The following is a 22,702-nucleotide window of genomic DNA, read 5'->3' on the forward strand; positions in this document are numbered from 1 at the left end:
GTGATGGTGGAGTGATGTCATTTTCCCACCAGTAGAGGTCATGTGACAGGTTTTTTTTACAGGGTATAAAAGGAAGACCCACCCTGTCAGGTGGGGCAGTTCGTGGCGGGATTTGCCAAGCTGACTTCATGTCCCTGCGTGATTTAATGTGATGACGCAGTTTAGTTGAAAAATGAAGTTTTGTATATTGCCTAAAGTTTAAAAGGTCATTGCCAGCGGTTTCTTTGCTGGTGGAGAGTGAAGATAAGAATTTGGAAGATAAAAATCGAGGAGAATCGATTTTCGACGGTGGAAAGTTCGACCTTGTGTGATCCTCATTCGGAAGGATTTCGTTGACTGTTCTCGTGTTAATCTCCGCTGGGATAGCGGGAGATTGAGAATAGTGTGGACGGAAGGTCAGTGCCTTTAAGCCGTTATATTCCATAAAATTCTTTGTGGGAAAGTTCGACGCCGGGGGAATCGAAGGACAACGACGTGGAAGAGAATTTAAATCGCTTTAAAAAAGTCTCTCCTTTTAAATGGACTGTGAGCTTTTGAACTTTTGGCATACCGCTTTAAAGAACTGTTTTTTTTCAATACCGCTTTAAGAACTGTTTGAACTGCAACGCTATTAAGAACTGTGAATCTGCCGCACAGCAGCTGAATTCCGGTTAAGCTAATGTTTGTTTACTTTTGGGGGGTTTGTTTTCAGTGTTTAATAAACGTGTTATTTGTTATAAAAACCCTTGCCTAACTCATATATATTTATTGTTGCCTGAATACGTAACATAACGCTTTGCAATAGTTCAACTGAGCTAAAAATGTTTTATTGATAATTTTCATTTATACTCGGTGTCTGAGGATTCTTACTTAAGTGTCCAACGATAATCAGCCAGCATTGGTGGAGTCCAGTTGCCCTGATACCGTTTCTCCATGAGTGTAATGTCCTGGTGAAACCTTTCACCGTGCTTGTCACTGACAGTGCCGAGACTTGCAGGGACCAAGTCTAAATGTGAACGCAGAAAATGAATCCTTAGTGGCATGTTGCACTTCATGGTTTTGTATGTTTGAACAATGTTGTCAACCAGCTGCATGTAGTTTGGTGCTCTGTAGTTGCCAAGAAAATATTCAACAACATCCTTGAATGCCTTCCATGTGATTTTCTTCGGTCCTACTGGAAGTTCTTCGAATTGCCTGTCATTGATGAGCTGTTTGATTTGTAGATCAACAAAAATGCCTTCCTTAATCTTGGCATCTGTTATTCTGACTTAAATTATGAATAACAAGTATTGGTGACTTTAAAAAAGTGGTGTGTGATAGGTAAATTTCATGGTGACTTCCATGATCAGCAGCCCAAAATCTATAAGATACACCCAAAGGTATTCAGGAAACAATATCTTTGTTGCGCAGAGTAATCAGCCCCTGTCTATCAAATACTTATATATCTGGTCCTTTAGAATACCTTCGAATGGCTTATCCTTTACTGATGCCAGGCTCACCTGCCTATGGTTTCCTGGCTTATTCTTAGAGCCTTTCTTAAGCAATGGAATGACATGAGCTATCCTCCAGTCCTCCACCACCTCACCCGTGGATAAGCACATTTTAAATATCTCTGCTACAGCTTGGCAATTTCAGCACTAATGCTTTACTTATTTTATTTTAAATTATTTGCTCATATTTTATTAATTAAACTCATATCTTCTCCTTCTTACTCTTAGCTTATAAATATTTTCATCGCAATTTTATATCCTTTGACTATAGCATGCACTGTAAAAAGCCTTTTACAGTCAATGAGTTGCCAAAGACTGTTAGGACATTTTGGTGATAAGGCTGCAAGATGTGCTGCCTGAGCCTGAAGCCAACTCTGATCTTCAACACAGCCCCATCTCACCAGATGACTGTCAGGAAGTAAACAGTCAGGGAGACAGGCCCTCCACAGCCAGAAAAAAGTGAAACACGCAGGGACTGTGGACAGCAAATCCAGATAGCAACCTGAAATATCAAGAACTAGACCAACTTCATTATATTAGAATCAAAATCAGGTTTAAGATCACCAGTAGTGCAAAAAGATCCAAATAAAGAAGTAGTGAGGTAGTGTTCATGGGTTCGATGTCTTTTCAGAAATCAGATGGCAGAGGGGAAGAAGCTATTTCTGAACCATTGAGTGTGTGCCTTCAAGTTTCTGTACCTCTGTCCAGATGGTAGCAATGAGAAGAGGACATGTCCTGGGTGATGGGGTCCTTATTGATGGACACTGCCTTTTTTGAGACATCACTCCTTGAAGATGTCCTGGATACCACAAGGTGCCCATGATGGAGCTAACTAATTTTACAACTCTCTGCAGCTTACTTCGATCCTGTGCAGTATCCCCACACCCCTCCCCATACCAGACAGTGATGTAGCCAGTTGAAATGCTCTCCGTGGTACATCTGTAGAAATCTGTGAGTGTTTTTGGTGACATACCAAATCTCCTCAAACTCCTAATGAAATATAGCTGCTGTATTGCCTTCTTTATGGCTGCATTGATATATTGGGTCCAGGATAGGTCTTCGAGATATTGACACCCAGGAATCTGAAATTGCTCACTCTCTCCACTGCTGATCCCTCTATGAGGGCTGGTGTGTGTTCCCTCGTTTTACCCTTTCTGAAGTCCACAATCAGTCTTTGGCCTTACTGAAACTGAATGCAAGGTTGTTGCTGTGACGCCACTCAACTAGCCGGTATATCTCACTCCTGTATGCCCTCTAGTCACCATCTGAGTTTTGTGAACAATAGTGGTATCATCAGCAAATTTATAGATGGCATTTGAGCTGTGCCTAGCCACACAGTCATGGGTGTAAAGAGAGTAGAGCAGTGGGCTAAGCTCAAATCCCTGAGGTGCACCAGTATTGATTGTCAGTGAGGTGGAAATGTTATTTCCAATCTGCACAAGTTGTGGTCTTGGAAGTCAAGGATCAAGTTGCAGAAGGAGGTACAGAGGCTCAGGTTCTGGACCTTTCCCTTTTCAATCAGACCTGAGGGAATGATGGTGTTAAACACCAAGCTGTAGTCAATACGCAGCATCCTGACATTGGTACAATATGCTCCAAATTAAAGAATAGTGTAAGTTCTCTTCCCTATGACTAGCGAAGAAAGCCCTTACTTGCAAAATTATATGCAGATGGCCAGAGACTACATCCTATTAATAGATTAACGATCTATTACTTCACTTGTTTGAATAGCCAGATCAACCTGCTTTTGTTGGTTTCTATGGAACGAGTAAGTTGGGCAGAAATACACTCCCAAAATCTGTTTTTCATTGTATTTTCCATGTGTTCTTTCTTTGTCCCCTTTTCCTCTGTGACACAAGAGAAAAAAACCTTGTGAAGTGACTAAGCCCAAATTGTAGGTGGTGGGGTCAACAGTTGTGAAAAGTGAGATTAAAGTAAAAGGGAAGGAGAGTACAGAAGAGGTTACAAATGTCTCCAGACAAAAAATTTAAAAAAGGATAAGAATTAAACTTTCAGTAACATGGAGGCAAAATTGAAAAGGGTGGTGAATACAGGAATGAAAGTGTTATATTTGAATGAACACAGAATGCAAAATAAGGTAGATAGTATAGTAGTGTAGTTAGAAATAGACAGGTATGACGATGAGGGCATCACTGAGTTGTGGCTGAAAGAAGATCACAGTTGGGAGCTTAACATCTAACAATACGTGGTAGAGCCCATGTAGGAAAAGGCTATATTGGATTGGATGTTGTGTAATGAACCAGATTTGATTAGGGAGCTTAAGGTAAAGGACCAATTAGGAGGCAGTGATCATAATATGATAGAATCCAACCTGCAGTTTGAGAAGAAGGAACAAAAATCAGATGTATCATTATTACAGTGGAATAAAGGGAGCTACAGAGATAGGAACGAGGAGCTCGCCAAAGTTGATTGAAAGGGGACACTAGCAGATAGGGTACAACAGTAATGGGTGGAGTTTCTGGGAACAATTCGGAAGCCACAGGATAAATTCATCCCAAAGTAGGTGTAATCTAAAGGGAGGATGGGGCAACTGTGGCTTACAAGGGAAGTCAAAGAAAGCATAAAATCAAAAGAGAGGGCATATAATATAGATAGATAGATAGATAGATAGATAGATAGATACTTTATTCATCCCCATGGGGAAATTCAACATTTTTTCTAATGTCCCATACACTTATTGTAGCAAAACTAATTACATACAATACTTAACTCAGTAAAAATATGATCTGCATCTAAAATCACCCTCTCAAAAAGCATTAATAATAGCTTTTAAAAAGTTCTTAAGTAGTTTACTTAAATACATTGAGTCCTAACCCCGGCACTTTAACATATCTTACTCCTGGCGGTTGAATTGTAAAGCCGAATGGCATTGGGGAGTATTGATCTCTTCATCCTGTCTGAGAAGCATTGCATCGATAGCAACCTGTCACTGAAACTGCTTCTCTGTCTCTGGATGGTGCTATGTAGAGGATGTTCAGGGTTTTCCATAATTGACCGTAGCCTACTCAGCGCCCTTCGCTCTGCTACCGATGTTATACTCCCCAGTACTTTGCCCACGACAGAGCCCGCCTTCCTTACCAGCTTATTAAGACGTTATTGTTTCAGTTTTTATTGAGTTTCAATTTTTATCCTCTATTACATTTGTTCAACATGATATTATTTCAGATCCGAATGGTAGATTTTTGTTAATTACTGGGTTACTTTTTAATAAGAAGTTTGCTATGGTTAATGTTTACACTCCAAACGTGGATTATCCTGATTTCTTTAAGTCTTTATTTACTTCTCTACCTAATCTAAATGAATATATGTTAATAATGGGTGGTGACTTCAATTGTTGTTTAAATCCTTTGCTGGATAGATCTATATCCATTCAGACTTTACCAAATAAGTCAGCCACTTATATCAATTCTTTTTTGACTGATACTGGAATTTTCGATATTTGGAGATTTCTACATCCTAAGGACAAAGAGTTTTCATTTTTCTCACATGTCTATCATTCTTACATGAGAATTGACTACTTTTTCATTGACTCTCATTTTATTCCATCTGTAATTGGTTGTAATTATGACGTAATAGCCATCTCTGATCATGCTCCAATGAAACTTTCTATTAAATTAATGGACACAGCTTCTAGTACTAAGCAATGGCGATTTGATTCTACCTTACTACAAGATATGGATTTCATTAAATTTATGAAGGAACAGATTGATTTCTTCTTTTCGACTAATTCCACGGATGAAATTTCCTGCGGAACACTTTGGGACACTTTTAAAGCATATTTACATGGACAGATTATCTCCTATTCTGTTGGTTTGAGAAAATGTATTAAGGAGGAAACTCTTTTATTGGCTGATAAGATTAAAGAAATTGACAAGAAATATTCGATTGCTCCTAGTCAGGAGCTTTACAAACAAAGGGTTGAGCTTCAAATGGAACACAGTTTATTACTTGCATCTTCGATTGAAAATCAATTAATGAAAACCAGAGGTGATTTTTATATACATAGTGATAAATTGGGTAAACTGTTAGCTAACCAATTGACGAATGCTTCAGTTAAACATCAAATTATTAAGATTCATCAACAGAATGGTGAACTGACAGTTAATCATGATGAGATAAACAAATCTTTTCAAGATTTTTATACCTCCCTGTATCATTCTGAATTTCCTCATGATCATAATACCATGCATGATTTTTTAGGGAAATTGAATTTTCCAAAATTATCATCAGAAGAACTTTTAATATTAGAAACTCCTATTACTGATGCAGAAATTAATGCAGAAAAAATTCTATGAATTCTGGGAAAGCACCAGGTCCAGATGGGTATACAGTGGAATTTTTAAAGTTTTTTTCCTCTACTCTTTCTCCTTGGTTATGCAGGGTTTTTGAAGAAGCAATTAGACTAGGTAAACTACCACAATCTTTTTATATTGCTTTCATTTCTTTAATATTGAAAAAAGATAAAGACCCTACTGACTGTGCATCCTATAGACCAATATCTCTATTGAATGTAGATTCCAAGATCTTTTCCAAGTTATTGGCGACCAGGCTGGAGAAGGTATTACCTCAAATTATCTTGGAGGATCAAACTGGTTTTATTAAAAATCGCTATTCTTTTTTCAATATTAGGAGATTATTGAATATTGTTTATACTTCTTCACGCAGCACCACAGAATGTGTCATTTCATTAGATGCGGAGAAAGTAATTGATAGAGTTGAATGGCCATATTTATTTACTGTGCTTGAGAAGTTTAATTTTAGTCCGACATTTATATCCTGGATTAAATTGATATATCATACTCCAGTAGCCTCAGTTTTTACTACCAATCAAAGATCTCCCTTTTATCGTTTATTTCGGGGTACCAGGCAAGGCTGTCCTCTTAGTCCATTATTATTTGATATTGCTCTGGAACCTTTGCCAATTGCTATTAGAGAATCACCTAACATTTTTGGCATTACTCGCGGGATGGATATACATAAGTTATCATTATACGCAGATGATTTGTTATTATACATTTCTGATCCTGAGAAATCCATTCCTGCAATTATATCATTATTGGCTCAGTTTAGTAATTTTTCCGGGTATAAATTGAATCTTAATAAGAGTGAATTGTTCCCCTTAAATAGACAGGTTCCAATTTATGGAAATTTACCTTTTAAATTAGTTAATGACTTTTTTTATATACTTAAGGATTAAAATTATAAAAAATCATAAGGAGTTATTCAAGGTTAATTTTTTACCCTCAATTGATCAGATTAAATGTTTGTTTACTAAATGGTCACCATTGTCTTTATCTCTGACAGGTCGGATTAATGCTATTAAGATGATTATTTTACCCAAGTTATTATATATATTTCAAGCGGTACCAATTTTTATTCCAAAATCCTTTTTTGACAATGTTGATTCAAAAATTTCCTCATATATATGGCAGAATAAAAATCCTAGATTAGGTAAAAGATATTTACAGAAGTCAAAGAAGAAAGGTGGATTGGCTTTGCCTAATTTTAGATTTTATTATTGGGCAATTAATATTCGATATTTGAATTGTTGGTTAAGGGATTTGGATTTATCTCCTAGCCCTCATTGGGTAAATCTGGAAACTAAATCTGTACAAGGATTTTCATTGGGTTCTATTTTAGGGACTTCTCTTCCCTTTGCTCTTTCTAAATTGCATAAACGAATTGACAATCCGATAGTTAAACACACTTGACGTATATGGTTTCAATTTCGGAATTTTTTTATGTTGAATCAATTTGTTTTAGCAATTCTTATTGTATCCAATTTCTTTTTTCATCCCTCTATTATGGACCAAGCTTATTCAGCTTGGAAGACTAAAGGTATACTACGATTTTCTGATTTATTTTTGGATAATTGTTTTATGTCTTTTGAACAATTATCTAATAAATATAATTTGCCTAGATCTCATTTCTTTTAGATATTTACAGATTAGAAATTTTTTAAACACTGTACTTCCTACATTTCCAAATTTTGTGTCTTCAGGTATTTTGGAGAATTTGTTTGAACTAAATCCTTCTCAGAAAGGGCTAATATCAAAACTTTACAATATAATTATGAAGATACGGTCAGAGCCTTTCTATAAGACTAAAAATGATTGGGAAGGAGAACTTAACCTTACTATCCCTATTGAGAATTGGGATAAAATTCTTCATTTAGTTAATTTATCCTCTATAGGTGCTAAACATTCATTGATACAGTTTAAAGTTGTGCACAGGGCTCATATGTCCAAGGATAAATTGGCTCGTTTTTATTCCCATATAAATCCAATATGTGACAGATGTCATTCTGAGATAGCTTCTTTAACTCATATGCTTTGGTCATGTCCACTTTTGAAAAAATATTGGAAAGACATTTTCGATATTATTTCCACGGTATTGAACATTGATTTACAACCTCAGCCTATTACTGCAATCTTTGGTTTACCAATGATAGAGTCAATTCATTTATCTTCTTCTGCTTGTCAGATCATTGCATTCCTTACATTAATGGCTAGAAGATCTATTTTGTTGAATTGGAAAGAAATTAAACCCCTTACCATATTTCATTGGTTTTCTCAAACTATGTTATGTCTAAATTTGGAAAAAATTATAAGTGTCATATATGACCCTTCTATTAAATTTGAAAAGACTTGGAGGCCATTTATTCAATATTTTCACATGATGTAATTTGACCCTGTTCCAATCCTATTTGTTTTTCTGGTTTTGATTATATATATGTTGAGAGGATCGGAGTTGGGGACACTGATGATTCTTCGTCCTTTTATAGATACTATAAACAGCCCTTTTTTTTCTTTCCCTTTTTTCCTTTTTTTTCTTTATTAGTTTGTGGTTAGTTTGTTAGATTCGTTTTTCTTAGGGTAATAATATTTTTTTTCTCTTTTTCTCTTTTCTGTTTTTTTTCAACATGATATACCTAGTTTTTTTTTTGTTTTGTTTATATGATAGTCATATCATTCATGATTTGGGAAGATTTAACTATATTGTACTTATTGCTTGTGTATCCTTCTACGTTCATTTTAATTTTGTAATTTTGTAACCCCAATAACTATGTATTAATCTTATCATATTGATATTAATAAAAAGATTGAAAAAGAAAAGAATATAGCACATATTAATGGGAAGCTAGAACATTGGGAAGCCTTTAAAAACCAAAAGAAAAAAATCTACTAAAAAGCAGTGAGGAGTAAAGATGAAATATGAAGGTAAACTAGACAATAATATAAAAGAGGATACCAAAAGCTTTTTTCAGATATATAAAGAGAAAAAGAGAGGCAAGAGTGGATATCTAATGACTGGAAAAAGATGCTGGATGGGGGACAAAAAATGGTGGACAAACATCAGAATCAGAATTAATATCACTGGCGTATGTCGTGAAATTTGTTAACTTTATGCAGCAGTACGATGGGTGATAGAAAACATATGATAAATAAATACAGAGAGAAAAAACTTAGTTACATTAAGTATATATATGAATAGTTAAGTTAAAATAAGTAGTGGAAAAAGAAGTAGTGAGGTAATGTTCATGGGTTCAATGTCCATTTAGAAATCGGACAGCGGGGAGAAGAAGCTGTTCCTGAGTTGCTAATATGTGCTTTCAGGCTTCCAGATCTCCTTCCTGAAGTGTGAAGACAGCTTGTCCAAGGTGGTGGGGACCCTTCACGATGGACGCTGCCTTCCTAAGGCACTGTTGCTTGTAGATGTCTTGGACACTACAGAGGCTAGTAACCATGATGGAGCAGACTAATTTTACAAGTTTCTGCAACATATTTTGATCAGGTGCAGAAGCCCCCCTCCCCCCCCCCCCCATATTAGATGATGATGATTCGTCACCATCTGAAATTCTGCCAAGAATGGTTGTATTATAATAAGTATTTTGTGATAGTCTTCATTGTGGAAGACACCAGCAGTGTGCCAGAAATTCGAGAGTGTTTGGGGACAGGTGTGAGTGCAGTCACTGTTACTAAGGAGAAGGTGCTTGGGAAACAGAAAGGTCTGAATGTAGTTAGATAAGTTACATGCAACAGATGGACTCCACCTCAGAGTACTAATAGAGCAGAAGAGATCGCGGGGGCATTAGTAATGATCTTTTAAGAATCACTAGATTCTGGAATGGTTCTGAAGACTGGAAAACTGCAAATGTCACTCCACTCTTTTAGAAGGGAGAAAGACAAAAGTCAGAAAATTATAGGCTAGTTAGCTTGACTTCATGGCTAGGAAGATGTTGGAGTCCATTACTAAGTATGAGGTTTCATGGTAATTGGAGACACAAGACAAAATAGGCCAAAGTCACGGGGAATTTTGCCTTGGGGGATATTTGGTCCTTACGAAACAGAGCCTGACTCAGTTTGCCTGATAAATCTCAAGTAGATTCTGAATCTTAACTTAATTAAAAATTCAAGCAAGACAGTTCTGGGCAAAGAAGTGACAGATGGAGTACAGTGTCGAGAAGCGTATGGACATGCACTTTTGTAGAAGAAATAAAAGGGTAGACTATTTTCTAAATGCAGAGAAAATTCAAAAATCTGAGGTGCAAAGGGATTTGGGAATCCTTGTGTAGGATTCTCTAAAGGTTAATTTGTAGTTTGAGTTGGTGGTGAGGAAGGTAAATGCGATATTAGTATTCATTTCAAGGGGACTAAAATATAAAAGCAAGGATGTAATGCTGAGACTTTACAATGAAAGGTGATGCCTCACTTGGAGTATTGGGAGCAGTTTAGGGCCACTTATCTAAGGAAGAATGTGCTGACATTGGAGAGGCTTCAAAGGAGGTTCATGAAAATGATTCCAGGATTGAAAGACTTGTCATATGAAGAGTGTTGTTGGCTCTGGGCCTGTACTTACTGGAATTCAGAGAAATGAAGGGTGACCTCATTGAAATCTATTGAATATTGAAAGGACTGGGTAGAGTGGATGTGGAGACGATGTTTCTTATGGTGGGGGAGTCTAAGACCAGAGGACCCAGACTCAGAATAGAGGGGTGTTCTTTTGGAATGGAGATGAGGAAGAATTTCTTTAACCAGAGAATGTGGAATTTGTTGCCACTAGTAGTTGTGGAGGCCAAGTCATTGGGTACACTTAAGGCAGAGGTTGACAGATTCTTAATTAATCAGGGTTTGGAGGTATGATGAAAAGGCAGGAGATTGGGACTGAGAGGGAAATGGCCATGTATTTCTCTGCTTTTTGTTTTGTTTGTTTTTTTTGTTCTAACAAAATGGCAGTAAGTATCAAGTTTTATGTATCATGCTTGACTTCCAAACTTTTGGATTGCAAAAACACCAGGAATAAAGCATATTTTCTTCAAATATTTTGGTTTCTAGATCAACTATTAATTTTTCCAGATTTTACATTTTTACTTTTTAAGCCATGTATTTGCAGAGAAAACCCAACTTTAGAGACATGCTGCTTCATGAAGAGTGTGACGAGACCTGAAGGATTATTCTAAAGTGGACTGTTCCTTTAAGAGAGAGAGAGGGAGCGAACAGCTTGTGTGCTAATTCAGCAGCAGGGAGAGAGAGAAAGTCTGTGATTTGCCTTGAAAAATGAAAGGCAGAGCTATATGATGGACAGCTTGTGCTCAGCGCTTGGAGATATATGCAAGGTCAGTTGACTTTTTTAATCAGACACACAAGAGACACATGACGCCAGAGGCAAGGAGGACGCTGGTGAGCTTTGTGCACCCACGACAAGGGTGGGGTTTTTGCTCACAGTGTGGACAAAGGAGTGACCGGTGGGGAGCTATCGGTGTGTTTAACCCTAGCCTGGGTTGATAGCTCACTGTGGAAGACCAGCATTCCACTTCCTGTGGTCACAAGTGGTGACTTCAGATAAGTTTCGGGAGCAGGAGGACGACGTGGAGGATTGGCATCGGTATCAGCATTTGAAAGACAAACCAGCTCTCTATCTCTCTTTTTCCAACTCTACTCAAATCAAATTCCAGAACTGAACTGATTACTTACTATACCACCGTAAGACTGTATCACCTAACCACCTGAGCTGGGAGAAGCTTGGGAACCTTATTTACTCAGGTATATATATGCATATACTCTGCTAACTTTATCTCATTTTATATTACTTTATTCACGTAGTTCCTAATAAAATAGAGTTTATAACGGAAGACTCAGACTCCAGTTGTATCCATTTCTGCTGGTTCTTTTTAACCCGTTACAGGGTACGTAGACATTACAAAAGTAATCATAACTTTTATAAATGTTCTAACTTTTAACCAAATGCCTTAAAAAGGCAACATTATCTGTAAAAAATTAATCCCAATTCCATATCAGATATCCCAACAAAAGTGTATCTACGCTCACTCCTTACTTCAGAAATATTTTACTTTGTAGATTTAGTGTTGCAGTAAATATATCTGCAAAGCAATTTAGCTCTGATGAATGCTGCAGCTGTAGATTTTGGTAACTCTATTTGTTACATTGTCCTTTAAAAATTATTGTGAGCTTTTATTGGAATATTTCAGTATTTTGAAAACCTAAATACTGCCTTTTAGTTCATTCTAATTGTAATATATATTTTTTAGAGAACAGCCCCTTCTGGCTCAATGAATCGCACTGCCCAGCAACTCACCTATTTAACCCCAGCCTAATCACAAGATAATTTACAATGACTGATTAATTAACAAACCAGTGTGTCTTTGGACTGTGGAAGGAAACTGGAACATAAGGAGGAATCCCATGCGCTCAGGGGAAGGACATACAAACTTCTAAGAGAATGCTGGGAATGAACGCTGAACTCCAACACCCCGAGCTGTAATAGTGTTGTGCTAACCTTAATGCTACCTTGGCATCCATATATTCTCCATATTCCAGAATATAAGGTATTAAATATTTCACATATAACTCAATTAAAGAGATATTAATAGAGCTTGAGCACAATATAATGCTGATTTTTAGCAAAAAAAGTTGAGAAAACCTTGGTGTATGTAAATGATATTAATAAGCATGGTGTGCAACATATATGGGCTGTAAATTGAATGGATTGTTAATGGTGTGTCAGGAATTTAGTTAGTGTGGGAACGGTGCAGGGGTGCTGTTCTCCAAATTAAATCAGGAAGGCAAAATAACAAAGAAGTAGGAGTATGTTTCTAACAGAGCCTGTTGAATATTGAATGTATCTAAAAAGATAGTAGAGAAGAGATGTAGCATTTATTAAACACTGACTGTACTCTTTTCCATAGATGCTGCCTGGCTTGTTGAGTTCCTCCAGCATTTTGTGTGTGGTAGTTCTTTTCAACCATTCAGTTCTTGAACCAACTGGCAAAGCCCTAATCACTGATGCTTAGCAACACCATGACCACTTTGATCACTTTATACTAAAATGGATTTTTCCTTGCTTCTTGTGAAAATTGTGAATAATTTATGTGTAATGTATGTTTTTCTTGTGAAAGCTGTTTGTATAATACTATGTGCCTTTGATACTGCTGCAAGTAAGTTTCTCATAGCACCTGTGCATATGTGTACTTATGCCTATGACAATAAACTCAACTTTTACTTTAACTTTGAGATTACAGTGGGCAGGGTGGTTTTGTTCAGAGAAATGATGGCTCAGAGGAGGTTTGACAAATGTATATTAAATGATTTGGGGTCTTGGCAGATGCATAGTGGGAAGCTGGTAAAAGGATAATAAAAATTTGCATTCATAGAACTCCAGTCAAGATGGCACCAAGCTGTGGTTTCCATCAAGATTGTGGCTCAGACTTAAATTGTTGTTATTTTAAATCCATAAAGATAGTTTATGGCTCTAAGGGTAGTCATAGCCAAAGGGTGGTAGTGGGGGACGAGCTCCCACTGCTAAACAAATGCTCTTCATGGCATGTGTCTCAAACAGCCTCTGACAACCAAGTCCAACTCCTGGCCTTCACGTGTGGCATAGTTCTTATACCCAGCGGAGCTGTTCTCACTGACAGGAGAAGCAGCAAAGGCGGACCACTGGCGCCTTAAAACCAGTTGCTCTGGGCAAATGGGGCTCATTAACCATGGATGGTAGCTCATCTAGGAGAGGGAAAACTCCAATTTCAAACCTCCACTGCCTTGTGGCTATACCCGCTTACAGGAAAGGTTTTGGGAGTAAACCCCGAGGAAAAATCCGGAGTCAGAGACCCAAAGGTGGCTGATTGCTGTACCCAGCACCGGCACGGCAACTCCTGTGATGCTGCTGACACCAAACTGTATCGACTTTCGTCGTTCCTTTGGACCTGTCATCAGCATAGAGAGGGGGTCCCACTGCATGGACAACAGACGGATATCCATATCAACTCTGCCCTGGCTTGCGCCCTGCAGAAGCCACTCCCAGTGACTACAGGAGGCGCAGCACCCATGGTTGACCACGACTGACGGAGGCCGCAAAGATAGTTTGGGGAACAGAGAGGGAAGGCAGAGGCCAGGTTAGGATTTAAGGAAAGGGATGTGGAGGAGTTAGAGGTCTGCTCCGCAATTTGTGTTTGAAATCTAGTGACATGAACGGATGACAAAGGAAATCCAGAGTCTCTGCCCTGTGCTCACAGTTTGGTGATATGGAGGGGTAATGGAGGATATGTGGAGTTTAGATCTCCACTCCATAGTCAAAGTTTGGACATATAGACATTGGGACGAAGAATGTCCAGAATCTAGATCTCCATTCCCCGCTTGAAGGCCAGCGACATGGACAGGTGATGAAGGACACCTGTGGTTGTCCAGCTGTCCCAGGTCAGTAGGTCCCAGGATTGGATGTCCATGCAAGTAGGAGGCAAGAGGGCCAGTCAATCAGTGAATCTGAAATTTCTTTCATTGGCTAATCTGGGGGTTGAGGCAAGATCAAAAGCAAATTGAGGCCCAATGGTCAAAGCCTGGAGATTGAAGCCTGGAAACTGGATAGTTAAGGCCTGTCCTGGAGTTGGAGGTTTGTCTGTGTTTGGGGCTGGCTGGAAGGGAGTGTGAGAGGGGGCAATGGGTTTGTTTTGCTGTTGTTGCTTTGTAGCTTGTTGTGTTTTATTTTGTTATCATTTGTGTCATTCTGCCAAAAATTGTGGGCATGCTATATTGGCACCGGAATATGTGGCGACACTTGCAGGCTGCCTGCAGCACATCCTCAGGTGTGTTACTTGTTAGCACAAAAGGCACATTTCACTGTATGTTTCTACAGACATGTGATACATCTGAATCTGAAACTGAATATCTATGATGGTGAAAAGAATTAAGAGTGACACAGTGTGGTTGGAATCTGGAATGCATTGCCTGAAGTGGTGAAGACAGGTTCCATTGTGACCTTCAAAGGAGAAATGGATAAATATATAGTTAACAAAAACATGCAAAGCAACAAAGTAAGTGTCAGCCACATAATTAAAATGGAAAAGCTGGGGTTATACTCCTTGGAGCGAGAATGGTGAGAGCAGACTTCATAGAGATGTTCAAGATCAGAGTAGTTTAAAGAGAATAAACAGATGTTTCACTTAAAAGTCACTTCAAGCACCAGAGGACATACAAGTTAAAGAACAAAAGATAAAAGCAGGAAATGAACAAAAAAAACTTTTTGTTTTACACAAGGGAAGCGGTTCTAATCTGAAACTCAATGGTTGCATAGGGATTGGAAACAGAATCAGTTTGTTCTCTTAAAGGAAATTGGATACTAACTTATGGGAAAATAATTTTCAGGATTATTTGAAATAGGAAAGGAATAACAGGATTGCTCTGCAAAGAGCTGGCACAGGCTGAAAGATTTCTTTCTATGTCATAACAACAATATTTTCACATTAAACCTTGGGTTACTTTGCTTTGTGTTCTACCAGTTCTCCTAACCTATATTAAAAACTCTGATGGTTAAAATCCCATCTTTTCCCCATGCAAAGTAGCAAAATGTCTGCAGTAACAGCATCTTTCTGCTGAATAGATTTGAAGTTGAGTACTTTAGAAAGCATTTGACAATTATTATTTTTCCATACTGTGACCTGCACTGATGTTTAAAATTTCAAAATTGTGAAGTAAAAATAAAAGCAGATATTTAAAATGACAAATGTTTTAATTCATCTTTGTTAAATCTCTGTTATTTATCTATCTGTTTATATAGCATGGAGTACAACCCCCCCAGCCCTTTGACCTGCGCCACCCCAGTAAACCCGATTAACCTCAACCTAATCACGGAATGACCAGTTAAACATCCAGTATGTCTTTGGACTGTGGGAGGAAACGGGAGGACCTGGAGAAAACCCATGCATTCCATGGGGAGGACGTACAGAGTCTCCTTGTAGAGGATGCCAGGATTGAATTCTGAACTCTGTAATAGCATCACGCTAACTGCTAATAGCATGGCACCCTCTGTTGTTTATATTGACTTCTGCTTGTCTATATCTGTTTCCAGGTTCTGACAAATACTAATATGATTGGCAGAAAATTGTGGCATTGATAAGCTAATGATGAATATAGCATAAATATTTTGATTTGCAACTATACAGGAACTTCCAGACTATTAGCATTCTTTTGTAGCCATACACCATTCATTAGATAAAATAATTTATGTATTACTTTTCCAATTTCTACAAAGTGACTTCAGTGATGGAATTTCTATGGCTTTGTTTTTATTATAACTTAACAATCAAAGGAACATTAAGAATTTTCTTTCATTATATTACATCTTGTATTAAATAGAAATTGAAAATGTGACTTTTCATTCTTAATAATACAGCACAGGAGGAGATCATTTACTCCCATTGTGCTTGCAGAAGCTCTTAGAGAGAGCTATAATTAGTCCAATTCCACGTTCCACATTATCCTGCATTATATTTTAAGCGGAAGTCCAATCTGAGAGGCATTATTCTTCCACCATCCTTTCACATAAAGGATGCCATTCACAAAGTGCTAAGCTGCTTTTCAAAATCCTGATTTTTTTCATCAAATATTCTAAACATGTATCCTCTGGTTTCTGACATTTCCACCAGCTCCTATTTTATCAGAATCCCTCATAATTCTAAATACCTCAATTAAATATGCCATTAAATTTCCTAGCTGTAAGGAAGATGCTTCCAGCTCTGCAAACAACTGACTCGCTAGGATGATATAATTTCTGGGATCATTCTAGTTAATATCCTGCACAATTTTTTTTGAGCAGCTTGACCTCAACCCCTGTTCGAGAGTATGGCAACTGGAAGTGAATGTAACCTCAAAGCCATACACTAATTTATAAAGATTCAACGTAACTACATTGCTTTTGGATTCCATGATTCCATTTTTAAAGCCTTGAATTTGATGTTCTCCTTTAGAAGCTTTGAACAACTAATTTAGGTGATATTCTAAACATCTTTTAATATTGAAGAGTTTTGTCTTAATTGCACCCAGGAAAGAGCAATCTCAGTTTGATGGGACACAGAATTTCATAGATACACTATCCTTTCAGTAAAACAGATATCTTCATATTTCAGTCTCCAATCATTTATTTTGAAACTGTGACACAAATTTTAAGTCTTCACAGTCAAGGGCCTGCAATGAAGTAGTGCTGCTTTTCCACAGACATTGATAAAGATTTCCAATAAAGATCCAGCAATCTTTGCTCTAATCCTTTATAAATAATTATTAAAGTATTAGTGTGTTTAATCAGTTATCATCTTTGAATAGTTATAAATGCCAAAGATTCCCATTCAATCTTTGACAGCCAGCTAAGTTTGAAACTGGGGCTTAATTGACTCTCTGATCTATGCTGGGGTGGAGCACACACAATACGCTGAAAGAACTCAGTGGGGCAGGCAGTATCTATAGAGGGAAATGGGCAGTTGAAGTTTTGGGTCAAGTCCCTTCAATTGAGCTGGATAGAAAATGCACTCAATGCCTCTGTCCACCATGATAAAAGAAAAGTCACAGTTCAGGACTGTGGCTTTCCAAGTAATGCAGTGATTCACTTGCATAATTTCTAGTATACTGCATTTGAAGTTCCCAAGATGGTCTCCACAATGAAGAAACCAACTGCAGATTGGTTATCACTTTGCAGAGTTTCTGTGTTGGGTTTGTGGAATAAACCCCAAACTCCCACTTTATTTCTCCATCCTATCCCTATTCTTGACCTTTCTGCCTGTGGCCCCTCTAATGTTACACAAGTTTGAAGAGTAGCACATAATCTTTCATTCAGTCACATTGCAGCTGTCTGAAGTCATCAACTTCTCCAATCTTAGGGAAATATTCTTCTTACTCTCTGTATCAGAATTGGCCATTTCTACCATTCATCTATCCATGATCTTTGGTTCAGGTTTTCTCTTTCTATCTTAAAGTCTGGGCTGAAGGGTATGTCCCAAAGCCCTGTCTTAGAAACACTATGCACAGAAGAGCATAATGTGCCTTTAACTGCCACCATAACTCATTTGGTTTCAAATTTTCAAATACATTCTCCTTGTTCCACTCAACCCTATCCCACCTTCTCTGCTACTTAAAACTAACTTGTTTTTAACTCTTCCCTAATTCTGACAAAGATTCTCAGACTTGAAATTTTAACTCTGTTTGTCTGCCTGACCTGCTGAATGTTTGCAAATTTTTTTTGACATTTCCTGTGCTACTTCTATTGAGGTGTTAATTTGTTCATTTTTAATGGATTAATATCTTATAGGAATCACAAAGAAAATCATATAATAAATCCCAGCAAGTTCTAGCTTCCATGAATGTTATTTTGATACTCCAGTGATTAACCCTTAACATCTTTTTAGTTGCTTTGTATTTGAACATGATGCACACAACTGCAAAATTCATATGTACATTTGAACAAGTTGTAAGTTGTGCTATCAGACTCACTGGTCCTGTGGATTGGGTGCTCCAAATACTTGCATCATCACTGCTTGTGCTAATGCTATCATCACCATAGGCACAATCACCAAGCTGAACTGCATTCAGGTGGGTTGTCTTCCCATCATCTTCCATTTCTTCAAGTTGCTGTCTCCGTAAACTAGCCAGCATCCTTGCTTCATCAGATTCACTCATTTCCTTGGGCTGATACTGCAGCCAGTCATATTCCTAATAAATAAAAAAGCCATGATGATAATGACTACAGCATTACTTCTTCTCACAAGAATGCAAACAGGATAGTCCACTAAATGACACTCATCATCTATTCAAAAATCTAAATAATATTGCTGGTAACTTTCATAACATTACTGATATCTTTTATGTGAGTTGCTTAGTGTTGCTGATGTGATAATTCTTTTTATGATGTACTTTCCTAATCATTTCCAGATAAAATGCTTTGTATTAATCACATATTAAAAACTAGTATCTTGATTACAAGGCATCTTATAAAATTTTATATTTGCATTTTCTCATCACTAAAGTCACCAATGATAAGCAATGCCACTGAAAAGTAGTATAAACAAATGACATACCATTTTTACACCACCTACGTAGCTCTGATAGCTATCTCTCAGGCAACAGACCCAGACAGCTGAAAGCTTTTTTAGAAATGGTCAGTATCAGCAGAAATTACACGAGGAAAATGTTGGAAACTGTAGATCACACACCTAAATCAATCTTCACAAAAATATGATTGGGGTAAAAGTATTTTAAAATGTGAAGTATATAAATTTCTCTCCCTCTGGCAATCAGAAACATTTCATTCTTTAGAAGTTTCCTTGCCAAAAACAAATATTAATTCAATCATGTGTTCAGGTTTGTCTGATTTTGCAGATGCAGTCGTAAAACATCTTTTATATTGAACCTCTTTGTGTTGGATGTAGAAAATTTTGTCTTATCATAGGCAGCAAAATCTCAAAAGTATTTTGAATTCAATTTGCCTCCTCTCTTAACATAATATTCCTGCATTGAATGACTGATAAGTTATTCTCAGGATCTGGACATTACTGGGATCTGGCCAGCATTTAGTGCCCATCATTGTGTCCTTCTCTGAGTAGTGTCAAACTATCTTCTTGAACTGCTGCAATCCTGGTGAAGGTATTCCTTCAATGCAAAAGTGCTTTTGAGTGGGGAGTTCTAAGACTTACTGTAGATGTACTAATAATAAAGGCAGCGTATCTCCGAATCAGTATGGCATACGATTTGAAGGGGCACTGAATGATGTATAATAAATGCTGTCCTTACCAACAATGCCCAGAAATCTGATGCCATTGCATATGAAATGCAAAATTAGTTCAGAGACGATTAGTAATTAGGAAAGCTAATGGGATATTGTTCTTTATTGCAAAAGGAATGAAAGAAAATAGCAGGGTGTCCTTTTAACTTCTGTACAGGGTATTGGTGAAACTGGACATAGATAGGATAAGTGTTTTGGTCCTTTTACTTAGTCATAGACATAGAAAAACACAGCACAAAAACAGGCCCTTCAGTCCATCTAGTCTGTGCCAAACCATTAAAACTACCTATTCCCATCGAACGACTCCTGAACCATAACCCTCCATACCCCTAACATCCATGTACCTATCCAAATTTCTCTTCAACTTTGAAATTGAGCTTGCATATGTCACAGTTCCACTCTCATGATCCTCTGAGTGAAGAAGTTTCCCCTCATGTTCCTCTTAAACTTTTCACCTTTGATCCTTAAAGCATGACCTCTAGTTGTAGTCCCACCCAACCTCAGTGGAAAAAACTGACAGGGATTTACCCCATCTATACTCATTATAATTCTCTATACCTCTATGAAATCTCCCCTCAATCTTCTACGTTCCAAGGAATAAAGTCCTAATCTTTCCTTATAACTCAGGTCCTCCAGTCCCAACAACATCCTTCTAAATATTCTGTGTACTCTTTCAATCTTATTTACACCTCTCTTATAGGAAGGTGACCAAAGCTGCACACAATACTCCAAATTAGGCCTCATCAATGTCTCATACAACTTAACATAACATCCTATCTCCTGTACTCAATACTTTGATTTATGAACACCAATGTACCAAAAGCTTTCTATCTACCTGTGCCACCAGTTTCAATGAATTATGGAATTGTATTCTTAGATCCCTTTGTCCTACTAAGCTCCTCGGTGCCCCACCGTTTACTGTGTAAGACTTACTTTGGTTGGTCCTATTGAAGTGCAACATCCCACACTTGTCTGCATTAAATTCCATCTGCCATTTTTCATCCCACTTTTCTATTTGGCCCAGATACCACTGCAAGCTCTGACAGTCTTCTTCGCTGTCCACTAGACCATCAGTTTTTCTCATCAGCAGATTTGCTGGTCTAGTCAACCACATTATCATCCAGATCATTGATACAGAGGACAAACAGCAACGGACTCAGCACTGATCCCTGCGGCACTCCACTAGCCAAAGGCCTCCAGTCAGACAGGTACCATTTGCTACCACTCTCTGGCTTCCCCCATAAATCCAACGTCTAATCCAATTTACTACCTCATCTTGAATGCTGAGCAACTGAACTTCTTGACCACCTCTCATGTGGGACCTTGTCAAGTGCCTTGATAAAGTCCATGTAGACAACATCCACTGACTTGCCTTGATCAACTTTCCTGGTAACTTCCTCAAAAACACAATAAGCTTGGTTAGACACCACCTACCACACATAAAGCCCTGCCAATGATCCCTAATTAGTCCATGTCTGTCCAAATACTCATTAATCCGGTCCATTAGAATACTTCCAATAACTTTCCCATTACTTATGTCAGGCTCACTGGCTTATGATTTTCTGGTTTATTTTTAGAGCCTTGCTTAAACAGTGGAAAACATTAGCTATCCTCCAATCCTCTGGTATCTCACCTGTCACAAAGAATGATATAAATATCTCTTAAACCAGCAATTTCTGCACTTGCCTCCACAGGATCTGGTGATTTATCCTCCCTAATTTGACTCAAGGTAGCAAACACTTCCTCCTTTGTAATCTGTACAGGGTCCAGAAACACACTGCTGCTTTGCCTCACTTCAATAAACTCTGCATCCATTTTCTGAGTAAAAGTAGATGCAAAAAATTCATTTAAGATCTCCCCGATCTCTTGGTTCTATGTATAGTTAACCATTCTGATCTTCCAGAGGACCAACTTTGTCTCTTGCAATCCTCTTGCCCTTAACATATCTATAGAACCCCACTGGATTTTTCTTTACCTTGTCTGCTAAGGCAACCTCATGCCTTCTTTTACCCTTCCTGATTTCATCCTTAAGTGTTCTCTGGCATTTCTTATACTCCATCAGCACCTCATTTGTTCCTACATGCTTATACCTGTTATGCACCTCTGTTATTTTCTTAACCAGGGCTTCAATATCTCTAGAAAACGAAGGATCCCTAAATGGGCACATACAAGCTTTGTACTCTCAAAATTTCACTTTTGAAGGCCTCCCATTTACCGTTCAGCTCTGCCAGAAAACAACCTGTCCCAATCCACACCTGTCAGCTCTTTTCCGATTCCATCAAAATTAGCCTTTCTCCAATTTAGATTCTCAACCCCTGGACCAGACCCATATTTACCTTGAAACTAATGGTATTATGATCCCCAGATGTAGTGTTTACCTACACAACCTTATGTCACCTGCTCTGTCTCAATCCCTAATAGTAGATCAAGTATCACACAGTCTCTCACTGGGACCTCTATGCACTGATTAAGGAAACTTTCCTGAACATATTTGACAATCTCTATCCCATGGGAGTTGCAATGAATATCTGGAAAGTGAAAATCACCTACTATAGCAACCTTATGTCTCTTGCAAGTCTGTGATATCTCTACAAATTTGTCCCTCTAAATTCTGCACAACGTTGGGTGGTCTCTAATATAGCTTCTTGAGCATGGTCATACCTTTCTTATTCCACAATTCCACCCATAATGCCTCCAGTCTGTCTTGACGGAGCAATGCCGTAATATTTTCCATGACTAGTAACACCACCACTCCTCCTTTAATCCTTCACGCTCTGTCATGTCTAAATCAGCGGAACCCTGGAATATTGAGCTGCTAGTCCTGTCCCTCCTGCTACCAAGTCTCACTAATGGCTGTAATATAATGCCTGGTGTTGATCCATGCCCTGAAGCTCAATGATCCAAAAATCTGATGCCCTCCCTCCTACACCAATTCCTTAGCCATATGATAAACTGTATGATCTTCCTATTTCTATCCTCATTAGCATGTGGGTAGCAACCTTAAGGAAAGAAGTACTGGCAAATTAGAGAATACTTCCTTCATAGAATCCTAGATTTAACATGTTATCTTTTGAGTAAAAGTTGAGCAATTGGGCATGCTTGAGTTTCGATTTTGTGAGGATATTTCTCTGCCATCTCAACACTCCCCACCC

At 38.0% G+C, this 22,702-nt stretch overlaps 1 protein-coding gene across 1 annotated transcript in view; it reads right to left on the reverse strand.

The window, feature by feature from the left end:
• Positions 1-22,702, reverse strand: part of cfap20dc (CFAP20 domain containing) — a 567,108-nt gene that overhangs the window by 199,235 nt on the left and 345,171 nt on the right. The window contains exon 13 of the mRNA XM_073072294.1: positions 18,263-18,481. Coding sequence (XP_072928395.1) covers positions 18,263-18,481 — 219 coding nt within the window. The remainder of the gene's footprint in view (positions 1-18,262; positions 18,482-22,702) is intronic.

The sequence above is a fragment of the Hemitrygon akajei genome, chromosome 19 (assembly GCF_048418815.1).
Source record: "Hemitrygon akajei chromosome 19, sHemAka1.3, whole genome shotgun sequence".
Classification (NCBI taxonomy): domain Eukaryota; kingdom Metazoa; phylum Chordata; class Chondrichthyes; order Myliobatiformes; family Dasyatidae; genus Hemitrygon; species Hemitrygon akajei.